Source organism: Apodemus sylvaticus, chromosome 1 (assembly GCF_947179515.1).
Source record: "Apodemus sylvaticus chromosome 1, mApoSyl1.1, whole genome shotgun sequence".
In the NCBI taxonomy this organism is placed as follows: domain Eukaryota; kingdom Metazoa; phylum Chordata; class Mammalia; order Rodentia; family Muridae; genus Apodemus; species Apodemus sylvaticus.
In genome coordinates, this window is record NC_067472.1 from 83,713,177 (window position 1) to 83,738,500 (window position 25,324).

At 42.8% G+C, this 25,324-nt stretch overlaps 1 protein-coding gene and 1 pseudogene across 1 annotated transcript; one reads left to right on the forward strand and one right to left on the reverse strand.

Moving 5' to 3' along the window:
* Nucleotides 1–56: 56 nt before the first annotated feature.
* Palb2 (partner and localizer of BRCA2) lies at nt 57–24,888 on the forward strand. Its single transcript, XM_052199847.1, has 13 exons — nt 57–335; nt 3,177–3,236; nt 3,689–3,773; nt 4,274–5,638; nt 8,595–9,265; nt 9,805–9,876; nt 12,694–12,855; nt 15,233–15,318; nt 17,057–17,218; nt 18,521–18,637; nt 20,054–20,141; nt 21,232–21,380; nt 24,435–24,888. Exons 1-13 carry the CDS (start codon nt 288–290, stop codon nt 24,643–24,645), a joined length of 3,276 nt encoding a protein of 1,091 aa, XP_052055807.1. The 5' UTR covers nt 57–287; the 3' UTR covers nt 24,646–24,888.
* Nucleotides 1,424–1,876, reverse strand: LOC127684568 (60S ribosomal protein L27-like; annotated as a pseudogene).
* Nucleotides 24,889–25,324: the final 436 nt, after the last annotated feature.

Here is a 25,324-nt window from a genome sequence, read left to right on the forward strand (position 1 = left end):
CCGCTATCCCCACCCTCGACTCTCATCGACTCGACTCTCTTCTAGTCAGCCCTGCTCGATCACTCGGCGGTCTCCAGCTGCGCGTGCGCAGAGAGAACAGCGGTTTTAATTGGCTTGAGCGGGTAGCGCGCGGGACCTGTGTGCCTCGCCCAGTCACATAGTGAGGGTAAACTAGCTCCCCGTTCTTTCCTGGGATTCCTCCTGGCCCCAGGAAGCCCTGGTTGGGTCCCCGTGACCACAGGCCCGAGGCTGGCGACGGCTGCTCCTTGCGTTCGGCTTCCATCCCGATGGAAGAGCTTTCCGGGAAGCCCCTCAGCTGTGCGGAGAAGGAAAAGGTGCCCGGGCTGCGGGAAGGGTGACCCAGCGTTTTAACCTGGGTTTTCAAACCTAGTTCCTGTATCCGAGGCAGTATCCTCCGTCCTTCCCACCCCACGAGAAGTCATTTAGACGAGCGCGCTGCTCTCATTGTGAAGCTTAAAATGCAAATCAGCCAAACCCAACTTTTAGTGACACTGCATAAATATTAGATGTAAAACTTTACATATAGGTAAACCTAGAGGCCCCTTTCTCTCCCACTCCACCCCTGACCCCTCACATAAATCTTTTCAACAGTCTTGTACTTACATTTTCGTGTTTGTATGTTAGGACTTGACCTCCAAGATAGATTTACAGTGGAGAAGAGGATGTTTATAATGTATACTCTGGTTGGTTCTGCAGCTGAGTTTTTCCATGTTTAAGAGCCACGTTGGAACAGGACGAAGGGAAGAAAAAATATAAATATTACATATAATGAATAGGTGGTGTGTGTGTGTGTGTATGCAAATTTAGTTTCGAAGAGCTCTCATTTCTTTTGGGCTCAGTATATTCTGCAAAACTTAAATGTTGCTTGTATGTTCTTGTGCTCGCTGTGCAAAATTAGAATTCTTGTTAGTTTGTCCTCCTATCCAGCCTTACCTTCAAAGGGTGGTAAGTCATTTACAAATAAACAAGATAACTCCCATTCACTGATAAGATTGAGAACAAGATAACAGGTTAAGAACACAAACTCTAGGCCTTCCTAATGCAGTGACCTACAGTTCCTCATGTTGTGATGACCCATGACCATAATTTCGTTGCTACTTCATAACTGCAATTTGCTACTATTATGGATCAAAATGTAAATATATGATATGAAACCCCCTGGGGGGGTTAAATGGAGCAGTCATAAATGGCATTGTCCTGGAGGAACCAGTGATTATATAATAGAATCTATTTGATAGCATTATTGTGCGTGCTAATTGAGTCACAAAAGTTCCTAGGGCCAACTGAAGCACAGTATGAAAGTATCATCCATTTTTATTATTTGTCTGAGAATGCATGGGGTGATGTATGCAGAAGGGTCGGAGTCTCCAAAGTGCTCTGGGAACTGAGGTGGGGACAGTGTTTAAGAAGAGCTTAAGTTGTTAGTGACTTTTATCTTAATTTTTAATGACCAAAACAAAAATATACCTAAAAAGGGAAGCTTCTGGTAAAACCATTTGTTCTTTCCTGGCTTGTATCACTCCTCAAACATTGGCCTTCTGCTCCTGCCTGGCCTTTGCGTTTCAGAGCTGGGTCTCTGAACACATCCTGGTTGGCAACAGTTTTGTCCAAGGGGATATCCATAGTAAGTACCCTGTGGGCATGAGGTGGTTGTAGTCATAAACTTTCACAAAGGACTTGATCTTGGATCTCTTGGCAGTTTTCTTCTTGCCCATAGCAGCTGTCACTTTTTGGGGATAGTGGTCACTTCCAGCCACCAGGGCATGGCTGTAAGGGGAGTCTGAGGTGCCATCGTCAATGTTCTTCATCTATCTAGGACTAGCACCACTTTCCTGGGTTTCATGAACTTGCCCATTTCAACAACAAGGAGTGGGCACCCAGCAGAAAGGAAAGAAGGACCCAATAGTAACTTTCTTTGTAGCTTTTTTGTTCTACCTCCCAAGTGCCGGTGTTACAGGAGTTCACTAAAGAACTGGGTTTATTCCGTGCTGAGGATCAAGGCTCATGCTAGTTGAGCACTCTACCAAGCAGATACATCTCTAGCACCCTTTTGTATTGTTTTAAAAGGAATATATTGAAGATAGAAAACCAACAGTTGTCTAAACGGTGAATACAGGGTTCCTAAAGGGTGGAAAGACAAGGGTTGGCTTTGCTGCTGAGAGAACATTTCCACCACAGAAGCTAAGGAGACAAAGAGAATCTAAACTTTCAGGGACTAGTAATTTGGCATAGCCTAAATGAACTTATTTGCAAAAGCTTTGCAGAGATGCCTGCCCTGTGCCTGGCTGGGAACACAGCGGCAACAGCCCATACCTCTCACTGACTTTCCTCCATGTATTCTTCAGCTGTAGGAGCTACATGGAGCTGCACCTTGGAGCTTTCCTCCTTGTGGTGCCTAGAATAATTACACATGTGCTGTTTCCACAAGACTAGTTCCTTCCTTTAGATCTAGGTGCAAGTGGTAGCCCTCAGAAATGCCTCCATGACTATACTCCCTGCAGGAAGCCAGTTACTTATATCACATAGATTAATCTAGGTACTTATTACTACAACAGATCTTATCTGTGCTCTTGAATGTTATCTACATTCCTCAGTGCAAGTGAACTGCCTTAACTACCCTATACCTTAAGCACCCAGTGCTGTCACTGTCGGGGTGTGTTGGTTATTACTGCAAATTCCTGGGCCATTAATAAATAACGTTTATTGGTTGATTGACTATGGTCATAGCCCCTCCCTGCTTCTCAAAGTGATGGGAAGATACAGGAGAAAATGGATAGCATAGTGTGTGGGGCAGTAAATTTTGAGGATAGCACAGAAGAATGGAAGAGTGTCTAAATGGGTTTGAGCAAGAACCTAGAAGTCTATCCTAGGGAAGTAGTCCTGCAAACTGAGGCTTGAGGAATTAATCCGTAGGAATTGCTCCATGTGACAGAAAACCATCATGGAAAGGTCATGAGAGAGCTTGGTGCTTTGTAGGAACTGAGAAAAGGTTTGAATGGGAAGGCTGCCTGCCTTCCCTGTACTGACCTTGCTGAGGGATGCTACTGAGCTCTGCACGCTGAGCACCATATGCAGTCTCAGCCTACTAGGCACTAGATCCATTCCCCCTGATCTCACCTTTCCATTGCTCAAAATTGTTAATGTTTTTCTTCCAGTTGAAGGAAAAACTAGCATTTTTGAAAAAGGAATACAGCAAGACACTTGCTCGCCTTCAGGTGAGTGAATCATAGTTGGTTAAATTAAGGTGTTGCACAAACTCTTTAAAAGGTTTTGTTGGTCTGGTTTTGCTTTTGAAACAGGGCCTCACTATGTAGTCCACTTTGACTTAAACCATAAACCGGCAGCCAACAAGATGGGTCAGAGGGTAATGTCACCTGCAGTCAAGCTTGACAAAGTGACCTCAATGCCCAGGAGTAACATGGTGTAAGGAAAGTTGTCTTCTGCTATCTACTAAGGAGTGCTAAGGCATGGGAGTATTCATGTGTGTACCACACACATACACAATAAATAAAACATAATAAAACTAAATAAACCCACAATCCTGCCTTAGCCTTCAGGGTGCTAGGGTTACAGGTGTGCACCACCACAATTAATGGGAAGAAAGGTTCTTGATGGTACTAAAGCTTTAAGGAAAATTGATTTCTTGGACTGCTTTTGTTTTCTCTAGCGTGCCAAAAGAGCTGAGAAGGTTAAGAAAGCAATAGAAGATCGTGTGCTTCCGCAGGACCTCTCCCCACAGCTAAGCCGCTCTGGTAAATTAGCCGTTCATGTACACTTGCTTTGTATTCACTCCCCAATTGGCTAATGTTATTTTTATTTCACAGTCCATGGAAAAGAAGCAGTAGACTTCTTAAATAACATAAGTCAAGCAATACCCAGTGCCTTCAGTTGCATTGCCAATTTAATTGCTTTTTTCCTCCTCAAATTTTCAGAACTGTATTCAGTGTTGTAATTGGAAAAATGAGTTTTTAATCTGTAGTTATTTTTAAGTTTATTTTTAGTTATGGTTTTTTTTTTAATGTGATGTTTTACCAGAGCCATAAGTAGGTTAGTACTTAACAATGTTTCCCAGACTGGTCTCAAACTCGTGGCAGGCCTTCTACCTCAGGCTCAGGGCCACTCTTTGGCTCTAAATATGCCTCATGAATGCCTATGTATATGTTTCTGTGTTTGTCTGGTTTTGGTTCTCTTGTGACTACCTGGGAGTGGACTTAATTGAGTCTCATATGTATATATATACTTTCCCCCTCAGAACCTATAAATAAAGGCTTTCCTTGTGACTTGTTACAAAGCAACCATCTCGATGAGGAGACCGGAGAAAACATCTCTCAGATACTTGATATTGAACCACCAGGAGCAGGTGACATCCAAGGACAATTTTTGCATAGCACCACCAGCCCTGATGGTAAGAGAGGGCAGAATACACTTCCAGGAACAACAAAGAAGCTGGGGGAAAAATCATCTGTTTCACAGGAGAAGGAAGATGTCTTTGACACTAATTCTCTTGTGCTCCCTGGCAAGCACCGAAAAAGACAGGAAACAATTGGTAGCAAGAATCCTAGGGCCCCAATAAGTGAAAAGACTCACCTTTTAAGGCTGAAATCTCAAACTCCTGACCCTTCAGCCCTTGTTACAGGAATCGATGGAGACGATGCATTATTTCCACCATCTGGCAAATCAGAAAGGGGTATTGATAGACCTGTGAGAGGAAATAATGTCTCTGTGGAGACTGTAGTTCCTTCATGTACTGTGTCAGACACCAATCATAGTCAGCATCTTGAACATACACCGCCTAACAGTGGCTGCAAAATTACTACTCAGGACCTGGCTTCATCCATAAACCTTGTGGCACAAGACAAAAAAATGACTGTATTTACAGATAACTCAGTAGTATATAAAACTGTGGATGCTGGTGGTCAGCTGCCAGGAAGTCCTAATTTGGGTTCTGTAAATGATCTCACTCATAGTCACTTGGCAGCAAATACTACCCAAAACTCTAAATCTTTAAAATCTCCTGGTAACATTGTTGATGGGAGAAAGGAGAATCTTCAGGAAGATGAAATTCTTGGTTCATCTAAGAACCTCAGCCCGGCAGCAGTCTCCCCTCCTTCCACAGAAAGTCAAATACATTCTTGTACAATGCTTGAAGGCCTTCTGTTTCCTGCAGAATACTATGTTAGAACAACCCGTCGTATGTCAGATTGTCAGAGGAAAATAGCTCTGGAAGCTGTGATTCAAAGTCATTTGGGTGTCAAGAAGCTTAAAAAGAAAAACAAAGCAACTAAGGACATAGTCCTCTCCAGTGAGGAAACTGACCACAGTGACAGTAGCATGTTGGATACGAGCACAGGACAGTCAAGCTCAGGAAACCTCTCTCAGAAAATTCTCTCACCAGCCAAGGTTGGCTCTCCTCCAGGACCTGCTGACAACCCATCTAGGGAGGCCATTACACAGCCATCTGGTAGAGGACACAGAGGGAAACGGAAATCAGGGAAACGCACCTCCACACTGGGTCACTGTCGACTGCTTTTCCCTCCTTGTGCTACACTGGCTGTTAACAGGTCCAAGGGCAAATTCACCAAGCATAAGTGTCAGAACAGAGAAGTGATTATTCATGGTAAGAGCGGAAGGCAAGTCAGATTGTGTTTGATGATACTTGATTTGAGAGCTTATCATCACTGTGTACCTAATACTTGTAAATGCTGTATAATATTGAGTTACCGAGTCATCACTGCCCTATTCAAGGCAATGATTATCTTCATCTTCAATTGAGGAAGGTAAGGCAGAGGGAGGGTACAGTGTGGCACCAGAGGTCAGTGGTATGCTTGAAAAACTTATACATAGCAAGGGGAATACATTGGGTGCTTCCTTAAACTAATACCCAGTCAGGCACAGCCCAGTCTCATCCATGGGTGGAATCTAAGATAAGTGGTACATTCTCCATAGTACCCTATAGGTGCCATAGTAAAATGGAATATGTAGTAGGTAAAACTACAGAAAAAAACTGTCATATAGTAGAAAGTCTGAGAACTTTTATTTATAATATAACTTGTCTGTGGAATATAAGATTTTGGAACATCAAGCAAGAATTTTTTTTTTTTAGTTTTATGTTTTGTTATTAAAAGAGTAGAATGAGAAAAGGAGAAAGAGAAGAAAAGAGAGAAGATAGATGATGGCCATGACCACGTGGAAGAGAGAAATGGGAGATAGGGAGAAAAGAGAGAGACAAGGGAGCGGGATAAGAGAGCCATCAAGCAAGGATTTAATAAGCTTTTTACTCATTTTCTCATTAGTTAGTCATACCTGTTAACAGAACAATTGGATCACTTTGGTTTTAAGTATAGAATGAACAAATGCCTGCAAATATAGGTAGTGAATATTTTGCTTGTCATTTTTTTCACCTGCTTAGTTGTGGTGCAGCAGGAGCCACAGACAAAATGTAACTTACCGTGCTCTCATAAAACTTAGTGCGTAAATAGGCAGCAAGCTGTTGCATGCCATTGGGCATATTCTTTATGAGCTATGATTCATTAAGAATAGGAAGCATGGGCTAGAGAGATGGCTAAGCTGTTAAAGGCTCACAACCAAAAATTAAGACTAGGAAGCATGACTCTTCCTTATCTTAACCAGCAATACAGAAACTTAAGCAGAAGGCAAGGTATAGTATTGCATACCATTAATCACAGCTGAGGTAGAGGCAGGTTTCTGAGTTCTAGACCATCCAGGGTTATATAATGAGACTGTCTCAGAAAGAAGGAAGAAAGGAAAGATGAAAAATTAATACACCAATAATCTGGAAACTTTTTGTTTGGATACAGGGTCTCACTATCTAGACCGGACTGGTTTTGAACTCAAGATCCTTCTGTTTTAGCCTTCTGAGTACTGGCCTACATTGCCTAGTTAGACGGCTTGTTTTATTCTTTGAAATGGTCTGTTGTGATTTATTTTCTTTATGTACATAGTGTTTTTGCCTGTCTGTGTGCCTGTGTACCACATGCGTGCAATGCTAGTGGTGGCCAGAAGAAGTATCAGATTCCTGAGATTAGAGTGCAGAAGGCTATGAGTCTCTATGTAGATACTTTAGTGCTCTAAACTGATGCCATCTCCCTAGTCCCCTGCCATGGAAAACCCTTTCTGTTCCCATTATCAAGTTTATTATTTATATGTAAACTTGGTGTTAATACAATAGATTTTTTTTTTTTTTCGTTTTTGGTTTTTTGGTTTTTCGAGACAGGGTTTCTCTGTGTAGTTCTTGCTGTCCTGGAACTCACTCTGTTTCTCTGTGTAGCCCTGGCTGTCCTGGAACTCACTCTGTAGACCAGGCTGGCTTCGAACTCAGAAATCCGCCTGCCTCTGCCTCCCAAGTGCTGGGATTACAGGCATGCGCCACCACCCGGCGCAACTAAACTATTTTAATAACAATAAAAACAGGCCAAAGATTTTGGTGCTTTCTGGTTTTAGTTTGTTTAAGGTTTTCTCCTCCTCCTCCCCACCTCCTCTTCTTCTTCCTCTTCTTCCTCCTCCTCCTCTTCTTCCTCCTCCTCTTCCCCCCCCCTTCTTTTGTGTATGTGTTTGTTTTTTAATTTGAGACAGTACTTCTATGTAGCTCTTGGCTATCCTGATATGTGGACCAGGCTGTCCTGGAACTCATAAAATTCCCTAGCTCTTCCTCCTGATTGCAGATACTAAAGGGTGTGCATGTCTGCCTCTTTAATCTCAAATTCAAGACTTGGGTTACCACATCCAGCATAGTGCTTAAGAGGTCAGAAAAGGGATGTGGTATATGTTTTCATATTTATTTATGTGCATGTGTGTGGATTTGTTCATATGACTGGAACCTGAAGGGACCAGAAGAGGATAACAAATCCCCAGGAGCGAGAGTTACAGGCAGTTGTGAACTGCTTCTTCCATGTGCATTCTGTGAACCAAAATGTGGTCTTCTGTAAGAGCAGTACATGTTCTTTTCTTTATTTTGCTCCTTAGATTTACTTAATTTTCAACTGAGTATATGTATATGTCTTGTGCATGTGGATGCAGGTACTTAACTGTTTTTGTTAAGTGAGCAGTCCAGTGTCATTTACTGAGTTCCTGAGTTACCCAGCGGCATGCCCCAGGGAAGCCCACGGGTGTTAAGCACCTGTTTCCTATTTACTCTGTTCATTCCCAGTCCATATACAGCTACCAGTCTACTGCATGGTATGTGGGGGAGAGCTAGCGTTCCCGTCACTTCATGTAAGTGGAATTATGTCACGTGTGACCTTTGCATTTTCCATCTGTTTGCTTTCACCAATCATTGTGTCCATGCTGTAGAACATGTCGGTGCTTCATTCCTTTCTGTGGCTGAACAGCTTGCTGACCAACAAGTCAAGCTGAATCAGTGAGCTCCAACCTCAGTGAGAGACCCTGTCCTAAAAATGTAAGGTAGAGAGCATGTGATCACACACATGTGAGAGCATACATGTATACTCCAAAGTAATGACATTTTATTATTTCAGAGTAATGATAATACTTTCACAGCACCATGAGAATTAAATTCTAACTTTAAGGCAACCTGTCTTTTCTCACTATCACAGACTTTGAATTACCTGATGAAGACTTTGGGCTTCTTAAACTTGAAAAATTGAAGTCCTACTCAGAGAAACTGATTGAGTCTCCTGACTCAAAAAACTGTGGTGAGAGACTTCCTAGAGAAGGAGACCATGCTGCTCTGGAAGGACTGCAAGTAGATTCGGAGGCGGTGGGCCTGGACCAGGAGCTCACTGTTCCCCCAGGAGAAGCATGCCAGCCACGGCCAGCCCTGAGAAGGCAGCCAGGGGGCAAGGGCCTTTCTTCATCTATAGTGCTCTTCACTCCTACAGACACTGCTGCGCCTGTTGACAGTGGCCGGCCTGCTCCCTCCCTGTGTTCGCCCACTTTCCCCATCTTAGGCATGACTCCAGCTCTTGGCTCCCAAGCAGCTGGTGAGAATATGTCTACTGAAGCTACACAGCCTTGCTCTACATCTCAGCCTTCTCTCTTGGGAGATACAAACAGTCTTGTTAATAACAGTAAACAGTGCAACACTTCAGCCTGCTCACCAAAACCAGATACCAAGCTGCAGGTGTCAGGTAGGCGAAGACAACCTGCATGTGACAGTGACTCTGGTCCCCAAGCAACACCTCTACCTGTTGAGTCATTCCCTTTCAGAGAAAATCAGCTTTGTGGAGATGCATGCCTCGAGTTACATGAACGTCCCACTGAGCAGGTACAGCTGTTTCCTTTGTGAAATTTCCTCTGAAAGGATGAAATGGCCTCACTGGCATGGACAGCATGATGCTCTCCTCATCGGCCTCTCTGTGTAAAGAGTTGGGCTATGTTTGTTTGAAATGTCTTCACTGTAAATGTTAAGCTCATGCTAGGAAAATTAAGGACAATTAAATTATGTATTTTTAATAATTTTTCTTGTTTTTATTTTATATGCATTGGTGTTTTGCCTATATGTATGTCTGTGTGAGATATCAGAGCCCCTGGACTGGACTTACAGACAGTTGTGAGCTGCCGTGCAGATGCTGGGAATAAACTTGGGTCCTCTGGAAGAGCAACCAGTGCTCCTAACTGCTGAGCCACCTCTCCAGCACCCTACATTATGTATTTTAAAAATACAAGGAGGGTTACTCTTTGCTCGAAGGGAAATAGTTGCATTTGCCTTTGTGCTATTGAGGTATCTGAGGTAGCTTTGCTGAGTGAGTGAGAAAGGCAAGCATCTCATGACACAAGTTCACAGTGTGACTTCTGTTTCCACAGACTGAAACTGCAGATCTCCCTGCTTGTGACAGCTTAAACCCAGGCAATCTACAGTTGGTTTCAGAGTTAAAGGTCAGCAAAATGTCCTGTTACCCTGTTCCTTGTACATTACATGTGAAATATTAAATGAGTTGGGGAGGATAGAGCTGTTTCATTTGGCTTAATATTATTAAATATATTGAGAAACAAGTGCAGAAAAGCAAATTTTAATTCTTTTCACAGTATTTAGTTATAGTTATGCTTTGAATTATCTATTTGAAATTTATATATGAACTTATTGTCAAGAACAACTCCTTTTTTTTTTTTTTTTTTTTTTTTTTTTTTTTTTTTGAGGCAGTCTCGGAATAGGCTGGCTTTGAACTCAGAGATCTGCTTGTCTCTGCCTCCCAAGTACTGTACTGGGATTAAAGCCAAGTTCTACCACATCTGGCTTAATTTTTTTTTAGTGAACTTAAGTTCATTTAAATAAACTAATTTATTTAAATCAGATATTTTTACAGTAGGGGAGAGTAAGACAGGAGTCATGCATGCCTCTGCCACTAAATGATGTGATATTCTTCAAGAATGTCTTGTGATTTATAAGAAAATTGGTCGTGTGTGATGGCACACATTTGCAAGGTCAGTGCTCAGGAGGCAAGTGGACCATGAGTGTGAGGCCAGATTAGGCTGCCTGTCAGTTTCAAGGTCAAATTGGGCTACATAGTAAACTTTTCTCAAGAAAAGGAAAATCTTAGTTCTGGGTTTTGATTTGGTAAATGTTTAACTACCACATCTAAAAAAGTTTTCAAACATTACTGAGTATTCATGGAATAGAGGTGAGGCTTTGGAGTCTTTCCCAGTTGAAAACTAGTGGTTCAGAGGAAACCTCCAAACACACAGAAGTGTTGCTGCACGTTACTCACAGATTAGCCTCTGAGCTCCAGGTTCCTTTTCTGTAGCAGATATGTAGGAATGGTGCCTATGCTCTGTGTCCAAGCTGTTCTGGGGTCAATCTTATTTATGTATTTATTTTATTCTTCTCTTATACATTATGTCTTGGCCACAGTTTCCCCTCTATTCCTCCCAGACTCCCTTCTCCCCCAGATCCCCTCCTCTGTTTCCCTTTAGAAAAGATCAGGTCTCCAGGCTTATCAACTGAACATGGCTTGACAAGTTGCAGTAAGACTAGGCACAAGGCTGGATGAGGCAACCCAGTGGGAGGTAAAGGGCCCCAAGAGCAGACAGAACAATCTGAGGTAGCCCTCCACTCCCACTGTTCAGAGTTCCACAAGTACACCAAGCTAACCACCATAACATGTATACAGAGGATCTAGCCCAGCCATACAGAATCTGTGACTGTCACTTGAGTCCCTGTGAGCCCCTATGGACTCTGCTTTGTTGATTCTGTGGTCTATGGACTTGTGTCCTCCACTTGGGATGACTTTAATACCTTATATTCAGATGGAATTTATCATTTTGTTCACACTTTCAAGTTAGTGTGTTAATGGTTCAGTGTTTTGTCTGTCAGTATATATGCAGTTAAATTAAGTCTTTCTATTTTCCTATGTTTTTTAACTTAATTTATTTGAGGCAAGGTCTCATGGATACCAGACTGGCCCTGTTCTCTTGATTTAGCTGACTGTGGCCTTCCATATGGTGGGTGTACTGGGATTACAGTATGTTCTGTCATGACTAGATTATTGGGTGCAGGAAATTAAACTCAGGGCTTGTATGTGATAGGTGAGTATTCTACCAAATGAGCCACACCCCCGGTCCTCTTGCCTTTGTCATGTTTGTTCATGTTTGTTTTGAAGCAGCTAGCTTCAAACTTAAACTCAGGATCCTCTTGCCTCTTTTTTCTGGTGCAGACATGCATTGCTTTTATTGGTTTGTGTTTTTAGTAACTCCTTGGGCTGTATGCTCTCCATTTTATGTTATGATGAATGCTGCTTGGCCATGCTTTGTGGGTTTTGACCCACAGTACTCTCCTTGTTCTAATAAAAACAGCATATTTGCTGGGGGGTGGAGGGGTGTACGGCTTTAATCCCCTCACTTGGGTGATAGAGACGGGCGGATCTCTGTGACTCCAAGGCCAGCCTAGTCTACAGAATGAGTTCCAGGATAGCTGGGCCTACACAGAGAAAACCTGACTCGGAAAAATGAAAAAAGAAAGGGGGGGGTTAGGAGGCTTATTGAAGTGGGGGTGCACACCTGTAATCCCAGCATTTGGGAAGTCAGCCTGATCTACCTTTCAAGTTCTAGACCAGCCAAGGCTGCTGAGACCTTTTTTTTTCAAGTTTATTTTATTTTTTAAAGACTTATTTATTTTATACATGAGGACAGCACCATTGCTTTCTTCGGACACACTAGAAGAGTATACCAGACCCCACTACAGATGGTTGTGAGCCACCATGTGGTTGCTGGGAATTAAACTCAGGACCTCTGGAAGAGCAGTCAGTGCTCTTAACCACTAAGCCATCTCTCCAGCCCTCAACTTTATTCTTTCTTTAATTGATGAGTTGTTCACCAGGATCTTTAATTTTCAAATAGGTCAGTTCTTGTGGGCTGTGTGTGTGTGTGTGTGTGTGTGTGTGTGTGTGTGTGTAAATCAGAATATATTCCATTCTAGAATTACGTCATCTAAAACCTCTTATTTAGTTCTGGAGTTCAGACATTTTTATGTCAAATCTGAGATGGTTTGGGGGTAGGTTTTTCTGTGTGTGTGTGTGTGTGTGTGTGTGTGTGTGTGTGTGTGTATGACATAAAATGTATACAGATCTTTCTTATGGCCTGCATAGAACTTTCATTTTATGTCACTGGTATTTCTTCTCATCGCTGTAACTCATTACCTCTGGTACTTACTCTTTTCATTAAGCAGAAACTTTAACATAATTTCTCCTTTTGGGTCAGAATCCGTCCAGTTCCTGCTCTGTGGATGTGAGCGCCATGTGGTGGGAAAGAGCTGGGACTAAGGAGCCATGTATCATAACTGCTTGTGAAGATGTAGTTTCTCTTTGGAAACCCTTGAATTCTTTGCAGTGGGAGAAAGTTCATACCTGGCACTTCACAGAGGTATGTCCATGCCTCAGGGCTGAAAGGTGATCTTTGTCATTTGTGATGTGAATGAACAACTTAACAGAGATCTGTGACTACTCATTGCAAATTCATGTTCCAACATTTATTATGAATGAAAGTCTCAGACTTAAAGTTTACATTGAGCCCACATGCTCACCATCTAGACTCCAGTGTGACCACATTGCTTTGTTTGCTTCACCGTGCTTGCATGTAGGTGGAGTTTTATAGCTATTCTATTGGGAAACTTGCATTACTTGTCTATTCTGATATCTAAACTGCTGATAGTCATATTTCTTCTTTACCAAAACACTATTTTCCTCTTTTTTTTTTCTTCAGTTTTTTGAGACAGGGTTTCTTTGTAGCCCTAGAACTCACTCTGTAGATTGGGCTGGCCTTGAACTCAGAAATCTGCCTGCCTCTGCCTTCCAAGTGCTGGGATCAAAGACATGCGCCACCACTGCCCAGCTCTATTTTACATATATTGTCTTTTTTCATTAGTGTGTGTTTGTGTATGATATGTGAGTGTGGGTGTGTGCATGAGTGTGGGAGACTGAGCATAGTGTTCAGGAATCATTCTCTCCTTTCATTGTGGGTGTCAGGGGTTAAACTCAGGTCTCTAGGCCTGTATGACAAGTCTTTTTACCTGCTGAAGCATCTTCCCAGACCCTGTTAAGATTTTCGAATCCACCTAAACATTTATGTTTCTTTGGGGAGAGTAACGTAAACATTTATGTTTCTCTGATAAGAGGACAGTATTGAGAAAGGTCTCGTGTAGCCCAGGTGGCCTCACACTCCCCCTGTACTGAGGCCTACCCTGAACTCCGGACCTGCCTGCCTTTCTCTGTCAAGTGCTGGGACTGTAGGCACACACCACCTGCCTGGGCTTTCTGTATACCCTTCATATGTGTTTATACTCGCCGGCCCCTTCCCCCCCCCCCCCCAGCTCACAGCTTTGAGCATTGCGCTTTGCACACAGCTCACAGTGAACATCTCTCTGCTTAGTGACTAATAAAATTTCCTCTCATTTTTTCCTGAGGGCCTTACTCATGCTGACCTGGTGATCTGCCATTGAACTTCATTTCTACCCCTACACATAAATGAGCTTTTCTTTCTTTTTCCCTCCCTCCTACCTTCCTTCTTTTTATTTTTGGTTTTTCGAGACAGGGTTTCTCTGTGTAGTCCTGGCTGTCCTGGAACTCACTCTATAGACCAGGCTGGCCTCAAATTCAGAAATCCACCTGCCTCTGCCACCCATGTGCTGGGATTAAAGGTGTGAGCCACCAACGCCCAGCCCTCCTTCCTTTTTTTATGTATATGTATAAATGTTATGTGTGCAGGCGGTGAATCTATATATTCAGGTTTGAGTACATGTGTTGTGGGGACCAGATGACAGCACATGTGTACATCACATGTCGATTCTAGGAGCTGTCTGTCTTGATTTTGAGACAGGGTCTCTTATTAGCTTAGAACCCACTAAGCAGTCTAAGCGGAGTAGCCATTGAGCTTTAGAGACTACCTATCTCTGCCTCCCCACAGCTAGGGCTACAAGGCTCTGCTATCACCTGGCTATTTTACATTGGATTCTGGGGGTCAGATTCTAATCTCACACTTAGAAGGCAAGCACTTTGCTTATTGGGCAAGCTTCCCAGATTTTTGACACATTTTTAAATAAAGATTTACCCTCAGTATACATATGTATGTTGGGGAGAGTATATGCATATGAGTGCAGATGCCCACAGAAGAGCATTTTGGATCCCCTGGAGCTGGAGTTGCAAGCAGTCGTAGGCTTCCTGCCCTTGGGAAGCAGAGGCAGACAGTGAGGTACATATCGAGTTCAGGTCAGTCAGCAATATGTAGTGAGACACTATCTCAAAAAGAAAAACCGGAAACCAAACCAAAGCACCAAAAGGTTGTATGAGGGGCAGGAGATTTTTCTGAATCTTTACATTTCTCACATAGTCCTGATACCATAAGAATTCAAGCCAGGCGTGGTGGCGCATGCCTGTAATCCCAGCACTCTAGGAGGCAGAGGCAGGCAGATTTCTGAGGTTGAGGCCAGCCTGGTCTACAGAGTGAGTTCCAGGACAGCCAGGGCTATACAGAGAAACCCTATCTCGAAAAAACCAAAAAAAAAAAAAAAAAAAAAAAAAAAGAATTCAAGAGAATGTGATTAGCAGGCTCAGCAGACCTGTAATCTCAGCTGCTTAGGAGGTTGAGACAGGAAGATCACAGGTTCAGGGCCAACCTACACAACTTAATATGACCCTGTCACAAAATAAAAAGTAAAAAGGCTAGCAATAACATAAAAAAGTGATAATTTTTTTCTGAAATATTCATAAAACTATGTTACTGAATGTAGTTTTCTTTTATGTAGGTTCCAGTATTACAAATAGTTCCAGTGCCTGATGTTTACAATCTTATATGTGTAGCTTTGGGAAGTTTGGAAATCAGAGAAATCAGGTATGCAGTTTCTGAGAACTCCACATGTGATATCTCTCTTGCCCTGGCACTCCACCATCTTTGTTCTTTTCAGTTATTTTCAGTACACATTATAACTCATACTTCAGTATTAAAAGCAGGACATCTTAAAAGAATCTGAGTTTCTAGTCTGGAAAGATTGTTCAGTGTTTAAGGCTATTGCTGCTTTTAAAGAGGATCTGGGTTGGGTTCCCAGCACCTACATTAGGTGGCACACAATTACTTTCAACTCCAGTTCTAGGGAATCTCATACCCTGTCTTAGTTAGGGTTTTACTGCTGTGAACAGACACCATGACCAAGGCAACTCTTATAGGGACACCATTTAATTAGAGCTGGCTTACAGGGTCCGAGGTTCAGTCCATTATCCTCAAGGCAGGAGCATGGCGGGTATGGTGCAGGAGGAGCTGAGAGTTCTACCTCTTCATCTAAAGGCTGCTAGCAGAATACTGATTTCTAGAATGAGGGTCCTAAAGCCCACACCCACAGTGACACACCTACTCCAACAGGGCCACACCTTCTAATAGTGCTACTCCCGAGGCCTAGCTTATACAAACCACCACACATCTTCTGGCCTCTCCAGGCACCTACACGTATTGTACACATATACACTTAAGACATAACTAGGAAATAAAATAAGTAAATCTTTTCTGAAAAAAAAACATTAATTTAGGGCCAATCATGGTGACATACTATAATCCTAGAATTTCGGAGGCTGAAGCAGGAGGAATAAGAGTTAAAGGTCAGCATTGCCCTTAGCTGTATAAGACCCTCACTCAAAAAAATGAAAACACCAAAAGGGTTTGAGAGATAGCTCAATAGTTAATAGTGCTTACTACCCTCAGGGAGGATACACACGGAGTTCAAAGACATGACCATCTTCTGTCCTCTGTGGGCTCCTGTATGTGTGTTGAATATATAAACTCATGCAGGCATATACACATACACATAAAAAATAAAAATAAAATCTCAGGGTCTGGAAAGATGGCTTAGCAGTTAAGAGTGCACACTGCTCTTACAGGAGGACCCAAGTTCAGTTTTCAGTTCCCTTCCAGGGCAGCTTAACATCCACTTGTAACTCTAGCTTAAAGGGATCTGACATCATCTTCTGGCTTCTATGGACACTACTCTCAGGTACACATGCCCACACACAGGCACACAGTGTAATTGAAAACAAAAGTAATTTATTTTAATCATAGAAGAATTTGAATTTTGATACAGGCATGGTGGCACACTGAAGGAGAATTGTTAGGCTAGCCTGGGTTTCATGAATCTCTGTTTCAAAAATTTAATCTAGCTGAGATAGCACAAGCATTTAATTCCAGAGCTTAGGAGACAGAGACATGCAGATCTCTGAGTTTGAGATCTACATAGCAACTTAAAAGCCTACCAGAGCTACATAGTGAGACCTTGTCTCGAAAAAACATCTAGTGGCTGGAGATGGCTCAGCAATTGAGAACACAGCACCCGTCTAACAGTCCAGCTGCCCTTCAGACACTGGAGTTCCAGCTTCAAGAGCGGCTCAGCCTTTTAGGCTTCAGGTACCAGGACCCACATCCACATGTATGCCAGCACTTACACACATAAAAAATAAAATCCTTAAGAAATGAAGAAACCATGCATAGACTGACATCTACGACTGCAGTTGCTGTTTAAAATGTATACTTAGTACCTTATTGCCAACTGCTTACTCCCGATTTCTCAAATTTGTGTTTGGTGTAGGGCATTGCTGTGTTCCTCGGGTGATGAAAGTGAAAAGCAAGTCCTCCTGAAATCTGGAGATATAAAAGCTGTGCTTGGCCTGACAAAGAGGAGACTAGTTAGTAGCACTGGGAACTTTTGCAATCAACAAATACAAATCATGTCATTTGCTGAAGATGGAAGGTAAGAAAAGCATTGATTGATTGTCTTCACTGTTCTGTAAAAGGCATTTTATCTCAGGCTTCAGGGAAAGTGGGTACCCAGCAACGTGATTTTCTCTGCTATAGGGGTGGTAGCAAGCATGGCCTTAATGCCATCTGGCAATAAGCCAGGGAGGCCAATGGAGAGGAGATGCTCAGTACACATACTTGGTTCTCCCTTTGGCTTTGTTTAGAATTGCTGTGTGTTTCTTGAATATTAGAAGTACCCTGTTCTGTGTTGTCCATTGATTTCTTGCCCGTCTAGATGCTAGCAACCTGCAAATATGCATTTCTAGCTCTGAGCTGTTTCTCATGTCTAGACCTGTGTGCTTGTTTAATAGTCACTTCTCAGGTCCTTCAGGGTCAGCCTGATCTAAAACGTTTTCTCCTTTTGTCATTCCTTTCCATTTCCAGTTTGTTTCATTTTAGTCCTGGAGATTAGACCCTGTTATATCTCAGTCTGTTTTCTCTCCTCTGTTTTGTCCTCCACATACCAGAGGGGAGGGATCGTAGTTGTCATAATTAGCCCTGAAGCAACATGGCAATCTGGGCAAGAGTCCAGTGGTTCCTTAAATTAAGGAAATGAGCTGCATGTGGTGGTACACCTGCAGAAGCTGAGAGCATTGGGAGGGAGTCAGCCTGGGCTACACAGTGAGTACTGGGCCAGCTTGGACAGCAAGATGACCCTGGCACTAATCAAACAATTGCCAGAGAAGTGTTGGTGAAGAGAGAAAGAAGACAGATGTGTGAGAAGTGAGTCAATAGGCCTGCTGATGGAAGGGCTGCAGAGGAAGGAGACGATGTCTGCTCAGGGTTGGTCACCGCATTGATTGGTAGTTCAGACATTGAGGTAGGAATGGGAAAGAATAGATTCAAACAGAATGTTGGCGAGCTTAACATTGGCTAGAGTGAATTTGAGGTGATTGTAATGTGTTCAAGAAGATGAGATTAAAAAGTATTTATTGTAGAAAATTTAGAAGGTAAGTCTTCTAGTTAAAACTTTTCTGGTATTGTTGATTTCTTAAAAATTTATTTAAAGTAAATAAAATAATTTAATAAAATTAAAAAGTTCATGTATATGAGTGTTCCATCTGCATGTATACCTACATGCCAGAAGAGGGCATCAGATGACATTGTAGATGGCTGCTGGGAACTGAACTCGGGACGACCTCTGGAAGAGCAGCTCTCATTTAGTGCTGTTTTGTGCATAGTCTAGCAATGTATAGAAGAACTACTTAGAAACTGTGTTGGTTCAAAGTGATGTTCAGTACTGTTTTAAATACAGCAGCAAAGATGAACAGCTTTTGATGCCTCCTGATGAGACTGTACTGACTTTTGCTGAAGTCCAAGGGACGCAGGAAGCTCTGCTTGGCACTACCACTGTGAACAGCATTGTGATCTGGTAAGCTGTGGCTTTGTATGTGAGTATGCTTCTGTTTCATAGTTGTGAAGGTTAGGTGTGCTGGGCATGGGCAGGGTATGGTAGTGTATACCTGTAATCCCATAACAGGAATTACAGGAAGCTGAGGGGAGGAGGCTGATGGATCCACAGATGAAGATGTGGAAAGACCTGCCTCAGAGAAAGAGAATGCAGAACCACATGACCATGGTTTTCTCTTTTCCACTGTTAGAAGCTTTGTCCTTGTCTTGCCAAGAAAGTGAACCTAGATAAGTGAAAAAACATCTTAGAACTGTTTCTATGATACAGAGTCAGGGGCTAGCTCAACGGTTAAGAACACCGACCTCTCTTCCAAAGGTCCTGAGTTCAATTCCCACAACATGGTGGCTCACAACCATCTGTAACTCTAATTCCAAGGGATCTAGTGTCTTCTGCCTTCCATAGGCACCAGCCACAGACATAGTGTACAAATACACGTGCAGGCAAAACATCCATACTGCTACAAAATAAATATTCAGTAAGTCAGCAGGCAAGCATATGTGAGTGTGTAAGTTAAGAGATTTAGGTGGCTGTTGGAGAGGCAAATCATCGTAGTGAGTGATATAACTTGTAGCTGGCTTCATTCCCAGCACAGAGAGATGGTGGAAAATATTGAGTAGAGTGTGAAGAGGTTATCCACAGTGGTATAGCAGAGTCCACCCAAGGCTATACTATCAAGTTCAATTTTTGACAAAATTAAACTGCCATTACACTTTTAATAAGGGTGTATAAGATCCTAGGCATTGTGATGTGCATGCTTTATCTTAGCACTCAGGAGGTAGAGGCAGGTTGATCTCTGTGAGTGTGAGGCCAGCTTGGTCTACATAAGGAGTTCTAGATAGACTAGCTCAGGTCACCCAGTAAGACCTTTTCTCAAACAAGAAGTAGAGTATGAAGTGTGGCTAAACAAAAGTACAGTGCTGGGCTGGAGAGATGTCTCAGCGGTTAAGAGCACTGACTGTTCTTCCAGAGGTCCTGAGTTCAAATCCCAGAAACCACATGGTGGCTCACAACCATCTGTAATGGGGTCCGATGCCCTCTTCTGGTACGTCTGAAGACGACTACTGTGTACTCATATAAATAAATGAATGAATGAATGAATGAATAAATAAATAAATAAAATGAAGTAAGTGTTCTGTCCCTTAGTGATTTTGTGTTGTTACCTCCCAAAATAGTTGGTAACAAATTAAGAACTTTATATGTGAAGCAGGCATGGCGGTGCAGGCCTGCCACGCCAGCACGAGAGGCTGTGGCTGGAGGAACACAAGTCAGGGGCTAGCTTAGGCTACATAGTAAGTGACACCCTATCTTAAAGGAAAAGACTGCGTGAAAGTCTTTTACTAGAAGAATGTAATTTTCTCACTTATTTTGATGTCTAAGGAATTTAAAAACTGGCCAACTCCTGAAAAAGGTGCACATTGATGACTCTTACCAAGCGTCCGTCTGTCACAGAGCCTATTCTGAGATGGTGAGTAGTGACCCGAGGCTACGTGGTGTTTATTTGTGTTGCCCGGTGGTCTCCCCAGTGGGAGCAGTAACGGAGGCAGTCAGCATGCCCTCCTGTTGTCTTTTCTTCAGCACTGATTGCAGTGTGCTTTTTTGACTTTGCTTGGCTTTGCTTCCTTTTGTTTTGAGGAAGGTTCTGCTGCAGCCCAGACCGGCCTGAAACTGTCTATGTACTGAGTAAGATAGCCTGGGACTTAGGACCCCTGCTTCCACCTCTCCCTCTCCCGTGCTGGCATCTCTGCCAGTTGGGCACGCTATTGACTGCGCTGCTTTCCTGGCCTGCTTGTTCTTTTTTGAGGTGTATAAATAAAAGTAAGTGTTAGTGCAGGGTGATTGCCTGTCACATTTTATGCCTGTATGATTTAAAGACCCACTTCCAAACTATGAATTTCATCCTAAAAATATTATCCCTGTTATCAAACTTGACACCTAACTACTTAACAAAGAAAAGGGGAAAAAAATCACGATATAGCCCTGATTGGTCTAGAACTCAGCTCAACCACCACCAAATCCTGAGCCTAGCTTTTATAATCTGTTAGGAAGGTGAATCTGTATCTAGAATGTACCTGTTTGTTTGTTTCCATTTAAGTAATTAGCATATTTGGTATATACTAATTACTCCTACTCACTGACCCCATCAAAGCAGGGAGAAGTCTTACGTGGATTTTTCCATACAAACCACAGATGGTTCCTTTTTGTCACTTTATGGGAATTCTGAGATTTAGTTTATAAATGAGTACTTCCAATCTGAGGACTCCTTGTACTCGTCTCTATGACATCCGTCCTGCACCAGCCTTTTCCCAGTGGATGGCACAAGCTATAGCTAAAGTATAGGACCCTGAGGGGTCTGCTAGATTCATGATCATCAGGACTGGTGAGGGTCCAGAAGCTTGGTGTGGCGATTACCTCAGCTGCCGCTGTGTGGGTGAAGGGAAGGTGGTGGTTATAGCCTGCATGGTGAAGAGTCTATCGATCGTCCCTTCTGCGTTAGTTTTGTCACCACTACCAACATACTCTTAATGGTCAGGGTGGTTATTTCTCTCCTGCAACAGGGGCTCCTGTTTGTTGTTCTGAGTTATCCTTGTGCCAAAGAGAGCCAGGCCTTTGGAAGCCCCGTGTTTCAGTTGCTGGTGATTAACCCTAAGACAGCTCGGAGTGTGGGTGTTCTGCTGTGCTCCCTTCCCCAGGGGGAGGCTGGGAGGTAAGTGTGTGACTGCTATTCAAGGGTGCGGTAATTTTAAGTCGATATGCTGGGTACTTCTGTGGCACTAAAATCTATAGAAAACATGAGATGCTGAAGGCTATTGTGCTACAGAGGTTGCTCACGGGTAGAGTTTTTTTTTTTTTAATAGAAAACATTGTATTTTGTTGTTGGTTTGTTTGTTTGTTTGTTTGTTTTTCAACAGGATTTCTCTGAGTAGCCTTGGGTATCCTGGAACTCAAGAGATTCTTGCCTCTGCCTCCCAGTGCTTGGATTAAAGCCACCACCACCTGACTTAAAATATTTTCTTTAAACTTTTTTATTGTTTTTAATTACTTGTGTATGTAAAGTATGTGTATAAGAGTTCAGGTGACTGGGCTGGAGAGATGACTCAGAGGTTAAAAGCACCGACTGCTTCCAGAGGTCCTGAGTTCAATTCCCAGCAACCACATAGTGGCTCACAATCATCTGTAATGGGGGTCTGATGCCCTTTTCTGGTGTTTCTGAAGAGAGCAATGGAGGTGTACTCATGCATAAACTAAATAAATAAATCTTTTTAAAAAAAGAGTGCAGGTGACTGGGAAGGCCAGAGGTGTTGGATCCCCAGAGCTGGAGCTAATAGGCAGTGTGAGCCACCTGATTCGGGGGCTGGAGACTGAACTCAGGCCCTCTGCAAGAGCAGTTACTGAACTGTCTCTTCAGCACCCTAAAAACATTTTCTTCAAGGATAAAACAGATTCTGAATATATAAAGAGATGGGTCACTAGTAATCAGTGCCTGGCTACTGCTGCGGAGGACCATGTCAGACAGCTCAACTGCATGACAGCTCCAAAGGATGTTTCTGGCCTCTGTGGACACCAGCAGTCACACACACACATACCTACACACAGACACTTACATATAGTTAAAACTAAATATATGTTTTAAAAAGACTAAAGACCTTTAAAATGAACTTTTAAAATGAAAGGTCTCTTCAATATAAAGCATAGTGAGAATTCTGGAATTTTGGGTTCTTTAAAAAAAAATACAGAAATATTATAAGCATATGTTTTCATTTTAATCCCAGGTATAGTGCTATGGGGCTGCTTTGCAGGAGCTGACTATGATTTGCTTCATGCTCTAGCAGAGGCGTGGTTTTTCCAGCTGCATATAGTTTCCATAAGTGTGTGATGTTTGGAATTCTGGGTACTTGTCAGAGGATATAGAAATGCTAGAGCCCTGAAAGAAGGGGCTGCTTGGTTGGATGCTGTTGGTTGCAGTTTGTCAAGTAGTCAGGTATGAAGAGCTGAAAAGAAATTAGATACCCTAACTGTGAAGATCAAACTTGCCTCAAGGTACTCAGTGCCCCTAGTGAGCAGGAAGTAGTCTAATGATAACATCACCCTTTCTTTTCCTTTCCCCTCTATCTCCTACCTAGTGTTAGGGGGGTGAAAGGGAAGAAGAGGATTGGTGAAGGGCGGAAGAAGGAGAGACCCCACAAAGTAGCCCAAGGTCCAGTTAGAGGCTCGAAGATGTCAAGATTTCCCTGGAACTGGAGTTGGGATGGTTGTGAGCTGCCGTGTGGGTGTTGGGAATCAAACCATATTCCTCTGGAAGAGCAGCCCAAGCAGTGCTCTTAACTGCTGACCACCTCTCAACGCCCACACCCCCAAGGTTTTTAATGTGCCTCTTGCTCATCTTCACAATAGGGCCATGAAATAAAAGTCTTACTATCCTCATCTATTGATAAGGCTAATTTGCTCAGGGCCACACAACACTTAGTTATCTTTAGAATTTAAACCCAGCCATGCCTTTAATCCCAGCCCTTAGAAGGCAGAGGCAGGCGGATTTCCCACCAGCCTGGTCTACAGTGAGTTCCAGGACAGCCAGGGCTACACAGAGAAACCCTGTCTCCAAAAAAAAAAAAAATAAATAAATAAATAAATAAAAATAAATTAAATTAAATTTAAAAAAAAAAAGAATTTAAGCCCAGGCACAGACTACAGAGCCTTTGCTTTTTGGTTATTTTTTACATTTTTTAAGTGGGTGTGGAAGTCTGAGAACAACTTGTGGGAACCAGTTCTCTCCTTTCACCATGTGGGTTCCATAGGTCAAATACACACAAATAAATACATAGACAATAAATAAGTCAGTGTCCTTTTTTTTTTTTTTGAGAAAAAAGAAAAGACTGGGGATAAAGTTCAATGGTAGAATGTAGCGTGGAGTTATGCTGTGGGTTCTAGGGATTCCTACAACTACCAAAAAATGAGCCGGGCGGTGGTGGCGCACGCCTGTAATCCCAGCACTCTGGGAGGCAGAGGCAGGTGGATTTCTGAGTTCGAGGCCAGCCTGGTCTACAAAGTGAGTTCCAGGACAGCCAGGGCTATATAGAAAAACCCTGTCTCAAAAAAACCAAATCCAAAAAAAAAAAAAAAAAAAGACTGCCAAAAAATGAGGCATCCTCAGGAATTTGGGGGAGAGTGTGTTTGCTGTGCTTCAGATGAACTTTGGATGCTTGTGACAGGCCTGGGTGAGTTTCCAGGCATGGTAAGATTCAGGGCTAGGTAGAGTCTTACAGAGAGATGATGAGGGAGGGAGGAGGGGCAGACAGAGACAGACAGACAGGGAAAGAGACAGAAACACTAGCAGGGCAAGGTCACTCAGGTGAGACTGAGTGTGGTTAGCAGGGAGAGGGAGGTAGTGCCTGTGAGCTCTTCTGGGCCGTGTAAGATACAGCCACTGCACTGTGCTGTCCAGGCCCACAGGCCTCTCGGACAGGTATTCACAGTGGCTGGGGGTTTGGTTTTGGCTGATTCTTGGGAGCATTTTTTTTCCTTCAAGCTTTAAATTTAGTGTTTTACACACACACACACACACACATACATACATATATATTGTTATGGGAATGTGTCATGGTAAGTGTGTGGTAGTCAGAAATAAACTTTTCTCCCCATTTTGTGTGGATCCTGGGGATTAAACATGGGTCTTTAGTGAAGTGCCTTTCCTGCAGAGCCATTTCTGAGTCCTTCTAGAAGCCTTTGATGTGAGATCTGAATTGTCTCTTCTTTGTCTCAGGTTCCTGGAAGGGGATGTGAAAGATCACATCGCAGCAGCAGTCCTGACTTCTGGGACTATTGCCATTTGGGATTTGCTTCTGGGTCACTGCACGGCTCTCCTCCCACCTGTCTCTGACCAGAGTTGGTCTTTGGTTAAATGGTCCGGCACAGATTCTCACTTGCTAGCTGGACAAAAGGATGGAAATATATTTATATACCGCTGCTTTTAAGAGGCAAATAGTTTGGTTTTGGTTTTTTTTTTTTTAAAGAATGCGATATTTGAATGACATTTAACAAGATGACTTGAATGTATTTCCCACAAACTTAATTTTATTCTGATGGTGATACTACTGCCTGGACATTTGTTTATACTTACTTTCAGATTAATGGGTTTTTTTTAAGTCATTCTTTGCACATTTGCTATTACAGCTGTACATAAGCAGTAAATGTTAATAAATATTTATTTTGATACATTCTGCTTGGTTTGTTCTATTTTTTTTTCCAGTCTGTTCATATTCAAAAATGAGAAATACTTACCAGGCTGGGGAGATTACTCAGTTAGTAAAATGCTTGCATATACCTGACTCCAGTTACCAGTGGGAAATGGCATAGTGACACAGTTGTTATCCTGGTACTAGGAAGGCAAAGACAGCTAGATCTAGGGCACACTGGTCTGCCATTGTAAGACCCTCAAAAACCGAGGGCACCCCAGCACCCCATGCCTTGGAAGGCGACCCCCAAATCACTCGTGAGAAACAGTCTCGATGCAATAACATGAGGATTTCTTTATTCCAAAATTCTGGGTTCCACAGCCGCACACTGCACAGGGATAGAGGACTGTGGACCCCAAGTGCCGAATTGCAACAGCTTTTATAAGTTTACAACAAGGCCGGGGAATCACAAACAATC